Source organism: Teleopsis dalmanni, chromosome 2, assembly GCF_002237135.1.
Source record: "Teleopsis dalmanni isolate 2A chromosome 2, ASM223713v2, whole genome shotgun sequence".
NCBI lineage: Eukaryota > Metazoa > Arthropoda > Insecta > Diptera > Diopsidae > Teleopsis > Teleopsis dalmanni.
This window is the reverse complement of record NC_051847.1, coordinates 8,431,802-8,437,797: the sequence shown is the minus strand read 5'-3', so window position 1 is coordinate 8,437,797 and position 5,996 is coordinate 8,431,802. Positions and strand designations below refer to the sequence as shown.

General features: G+C 30.6%; 1 protein-coding gene across 1 annotated transcript in view; it reads left to right on the top strand.

Annotated features, from left to right (window-relative positions):
• The window catches only part of LOC119685058 (protein sine oculis-like), a 74,614-nt gene extending 69,734 nt beyond the window's left edge, over positions 1-4,880 (top strand). The window contains exons 2-5 of the mRNA XM_038099246.1: positions 3,057-3,495; positions 3,617-3,827; positions 3,938-4,065; positions 4,755-4,880. Coding sequence (XP_037955174.1) covers positions 3,187-3,495; positions 3,617-3,827; positions 3,938-4,065; positions 4,755-4,880 — 774 coding nt within the window. The 5' untranslated portion in view covers positions 3,057-3,186. The remainder of the gene's footprint in view (positions 1-3,056; positions 3,496-3,616; positions 3,828-3,937; positions 4,066-4,754) is intronic.
• The last annotated feature ends 1,116 nt before the right edge of the window (positions 4,881-5,996 follow it).

Below are 5,996 nucleotides of genomic sequence, written 5' to 3'. Positions count from 1 at the left end.
TTTTATAAAGAAAAAACTAAACCAAATAACTAAGCAAAATAATTCCAATGAGCTAGTATAATTGTTAACCTTTGGAAAGGATTCAGGTTTAATACTTGAAAAATAGAATTTAAGTAAAATTTAAATGAAGTCTAATAAACAATTGTTATTGTATGAAAGACGATCACACAGGAGAGGAGCAATTCCTACTATTGCTACCCTATGTTGTAAATTTAGCTTATGGTCGACAAGACAGAATGAAATGGGTCACAAAACGGGGAAGTCAGTTCCGACAGCTCATCCCTTAAAAACTTTGGCCATTTCGTTGTATGTTTGAGGCCTACTTCCATAAACTTTATGTGGTAATTGTTTTAAATCTGAAAATCTGAGTGATTAACATTTAAATACACATAGGCAAATTAACATGGTAATACCAGTATAACAATAGTTCTAACAATCTAAGTATGTAATCCATAGTTCAACTCACATTATCTTATCTCACCTGATTCTCTTTCAAAGTTCTCAACTCTTATTCTTATTATTAACTCTAAATAATAGTTTACAATTTAAATCTATTATTTTTATAGTATACAATACTCCAACTTTTACCATCATTTGTAGAAATTGTCTAACACAAGTATACGTAATAAGTATATCTAATCTAGTAAAAAAACGATGATTATGTGTATTATGTGTAGTAAACCTTGTTTAACTCTATCGGAGACTACAAACTTCAAATAATTTATTTGGTAAACTTAAGACGTATTATACGATGACAATCCATAATTTAATTAAACTTATTTTTGACAGAAGCTTTTATTTCAACTGATAAGAATCTTCTGTATATAAGGAGTAGTATCCTATATTTCAGCAATGACTGTTGTCACTTTCTTATAACTAAATTAATTTCAGAATATGTGATTTTGAAACGAAAGCCATCATATTGAATTACCAGACAAGAGACTACCAAATTTAAACATACCACAGACAGCGAAACCATTTAGTTTAAATTTTATACGGAACGATATTGACTAACTATATGGTCATTAACAGCATAATAGTTATAAATCATCGAGATAATTATCTCTTCTTAAAATTAAAGTGATATGTGTCTATGAGCTCTATATGTGTAAATTTTTTTCCGTACTCTAGAGGAAACATTCTTGTTTCACATAACTTTATAATTTATGATTTGTTAAATTATTTGATGGTACAGCAAGTAAAGTTGTAAAGTTGCTTAATTAGTTCACTTTATATTAACTATTTTTCATTCACTAACAATATTTAGAAATAAATTAACTAGAATATTTTCATTTCGAGGACTCATACCCGTTAATTTTAATCTATAACTTGAATGAAACATATTAAGGAACTTTTTCGCTTTTACTTATAAATTCTTAATACCAATTCTCTTCTTAGGTTAATTATAACATAAACAAAGAATAAAGGATCCAATTTCTCTTTTGTCGAGGATTTTTTTTATAACGCTCTTAGCTCATAATTTGTCTTTTAAGTGAATTATTTAATAATAAGCAATATAAATATATTTAACCCACTGTACATATTTCATTTTATAGCAACAATTCACGTATACCTATCACTTTCTATGTATAAATTTTCACGTTTACACATTTTGGTTGAGATTTGAGATATTCTTGAATCTGTTTTCACAATTTTTGTGTATCTCATGTTCATGTAATGACGATCCGATACCAACGCCAAGTTTCTTTCGGTTTTCTTCAATTTCTCAGACTGAAAATAGAATTTCTTAGGCCATATTTCGAAACTTTGTGTGAAATTCGATGGTGTGACGCAAGTGGGTATATGATATTCTACTCTATAAACAAATTCAAAATTTTGCTTTATTCTTTATTTTTAATTTGTTTAGAACATTATTCAACTTATAAAAAAAATATTGTTTCAACATTTTTAGAAATAGCCACAATTGAAAACTATACGTTTTAAATAGACTTAAAAATTGATTGATATTTTTTGAAGTTAAAAAAGAGACATATACGAGTTATTTATAATATAATAGAATAATAATCTATCATTAATTTACTTTTCAACACCTATAAATTATTTAATATAACAAATTTCTATCTAGGAGTATAATGAATTTGATATAAAAAAATTATGTCCTGCAAGAGTTAGAGCAGAACTATTTGACCTTTGCACTGCAATCAATCTTCTGCCGAGCCAGCCATCATTTTCTCTTACACTTCACATCTATATCTATATAAATACTTAAGCGCTTACTACTTTATACACTCTAAATGGTGGCAAATCATAACCGGAAAATGCTTATGCTGGAATTAATAGTAACTATTTCACAGATAATGCCATAAAAAGCAGTTCAGTCAAAAAATTTTGTACACCAAAACCTTTTTGTAGAATTATAGTGTTATTCCAAAACTAAATCTCTAAATAATAGCTTGATAAAAACCGAAAGACGTCGTTATTGGCTTAACACTTCAAGTATATTATTTCCATACGATGATTCTACCTCAGGTCAAAGATTGTCATTTTTTCCGATAATAACTGTTAATCAGTTCTTTGTTTAATTTAGACAAGAGAGGAATACTGGGATGAGAGTTAATATTTCCGTTACTCTCACCCTTATTTAGAATGCAGTATTATCTTTTGACGGTTAGGATCAGATACAGCACAAAACATGAAGTATATTCGTAATTCTCTATTTAACTATGAGCTTAGATTTTACTGTACTATTCAATTCATTTGTTCACGAAAAAATTTATTTGATTTTGAGATAGTTAGTCAACATAAATTCTTTTATTATAGATTTTCAAAAAAGGAACCGATTATATATAATAGGTTCTCCTTTAAAACTAATAGATTCTCTACAATAAACTAATATTGTAGAGATAAGGTAACTGATTATTTGATGCGTTCTACACTTTTTCCAAAGAACTTTAATAAATTATATTTAGGGATTCATTCAATTAATTACTACTATTTTGCTTAAGTTTATAAAAAGGAAAAAAATTTATATATATTTTTGAGTTTCACTGTTTTTGTATATTTTTTATGATAAAAATTATTATTTATATTTTCAGCAAAATCACCAAAGATTTAAAACATGAATTTGTACATATAAAAAAATAAATTAAAAAGAGAATTAAGAATTGCATATCCATTCTGTATAATTATTCAAAAGTGAACAAAGAAATAAAAAACTAACACAAAATGCTCCATCATCCCGCCACTGATTTTTATGACTTAGCCGCTGCAAATGCGGCTGTACTGAACGCACGACAAACGCCTCCCTACAGTCCAACTAGTCTGAGTAGTTCCAGTTTAACAAATAACAATAACAGCTTAAGCAGTAATAACAATCTGGATATGTTGGGACACAACGGCGCCGGTAGTGGCGTCTCCAATAACAACAATAACGTCCACATGGGCAGCAATAGTGGAAGTAGCAATGGCGCCGGCGGACGTGAATCTTTGCCTAGCTTTGGATTTACACAGGAGCAAGTGGCTTGCGTTTGTGAGGTTTGTTTGAACCTATAACTTTAGTCAAATTTATAAAAATATGTTATATTTGATAATGTATAAAAATGTAAACTTTGAGATCCAAATAAACTCTTGTCAAACTCTACATTATTATCTACAGGTCCTGCAACAAGCTGGTAACATTGAAAGACTGGGTCGATTTTTATGGTCATTGCCACAATGTGATAAACTGCAATTAAACGAGTCTGTGCTGAAAGCAAAAGCCGTTGTTGCATTCCATCGCGGACAATACAAGGATCTGTATCGTCTGTTGGAACTTCATCAATTCTCACCGCACAATCATACCAAACTTCAAAGCCTCTGGTTAAAAGGTAAACTATATTATCCTGGTGTCGTACCTAGCGTTACTAAAAATTAAAATAAAAAAAAGTTTGTTTCGGTTTGATTTTGTTATTTATATTTTTATTTTTTATAATTGTAGCGCATTATGTAGAAGCCGAAAAACTGCGCGGAAGACCGTTAGGTGCTGTTGGTAAATATCGAGTACGTCGTAAATTTCCACTGCCGCGCACAATTTGGGACGGTGAAGAGACGAGTTACTGCTTTAAGGTAGGTTAAATGAACGAAAGTAACTTTTTCGTTTCAATCGTTTTGAAGGTACTAGGGGTATCCTTTGTAAGGTAAATAAAAATCAAACAAAGTCGAAAGCCACAAGGAAATCGTAGCAGTGTTCTGTGCAACAAAATTTCTCCCTCAATTTTAAGTTAAGTTACCCAGGGTTTTGCTTACACGCAAGGAAACTGGGTTAATGTAGAATTCACATGTGTACATTTTATGGATTTGAAGTACAATTTCCTGTTTAAATGATTACATAAATGAAGTTGTTTTTTATTGCACAAAAGGCTTCTTTTGATTACCTTTTGTTTGTTTTTTCTTTTAATTTTTTGAATTTTTTTGAATGAGAAGAAATTTAATTAGCGACTTAAAATGATAATTTTTAGTTTTTAGACATTTAGGAAATCGAGATAAGTTCAATAAATAGAAACAGTTTTCTTAAAAATCTCAGAGAAGTTTTAATTTAGAAAGATTAAACATCAAATATAAAGATTGAACTATTCAATTAAGAACTGCTTTACCGGTACTATTTCAAAACGCATTTGCCTTTTATTTTAATATAAATTCCATATTTTATAAAAGAGTCGTTAAACATATTATATATATTAGTATATACAATTTACAACTGTGTCATCCCAATGTCAATATTTTGTATTATATATATATATATATATATATTGCAGGAAAAATCTCGATCAGTATTAAGAGACTGGTACGCACATAACCCATATCCATCGCCACGTGAAAAACGTGAACTAGCAGAGGCTACCGGACTGACAACTACACAAGTAAGTGTTTTTATGAAGTAATATTATATGTAGTTTACCATACTTAACTTTACAAAAATAATAATTTAGACATAAATATTGTTTTACATGCTTTTCTTGAAAAATAAAATTTATCATACTTTTAAAATTTATAATAATACTCTATCAAAATCAATTACGATGTGGCACTGCCAGACTTATTATTCCAATAATTGGTTCCATTAATCAAGACGTTGATTTTCAGTTTCTTCTAATAGCATATATCAAAAATGTATATTACACTGTGAACTATAGTTCTTTTGAATTTATTATTACTAATGCCGTTTTCAATTGGTAAATCTGGGATAACTTTTTCAATCTAAATTCACATACATTGTGACCGAAAAGTTTTCGGAAATTCTCATTTAAAATTCGCGCGCTGTATATTTTTCGATATTTTAAGTTTATGTAGGTTGGAGCACTGTCCTTAATACTATGCCAAAATGAGCGCGATCTGTCAGACAGTTCGTTTACGGCAGCTGTTGAAACCAGTTCACCTCAGTAGTGCGTTGCGAAAAAAACAATGGAAAAAAATATTGAACAAAGAGTTTGCATCAAATTTTGTTTTTCGAACGAAATTTCGTGTGCAGAATCGTTGCGAATGCTACAAAAGGCTTATGGGGAATCAGTTTTATCGAAAACTCAAGTTTATGAGTGGTACAAAGCCTTTCAGGACTGTCGTACGACCGTCGAAGACATGCCGCGTTCTGGACGACCTTCGACCTCTACCACCGACGAAAACATTGAAAAGGCAAAGGAAATCGTGTTCAAAAATCCTCATGTGAGTGTTAGAGAGATAGCACGAGAGCTAGGCATCGGTCGTGAGATGGCTCGTTTGATTTTGGTGGACAATTTGTGTATGCGACGTGTCAACGCCCGGCTTGTTCCGATTCACCTCAATTTGTTCAACATTATCAACGATTTTAAGGCCAAACATTCAATAAATACCATCGAACAGCCACCGTATTCACCTGATCTTGCACCGTGTGACTTTTTCCTGTTTCCCAACCTCAAATTACCACTCAGAGGAACGCGTTTTGAATCCATAGAAGACGTAAAACAGAATTCGCAGAGGGAACTCAAAGCCATACCGGAAAGCGCCTATTAAAAATTTGAATT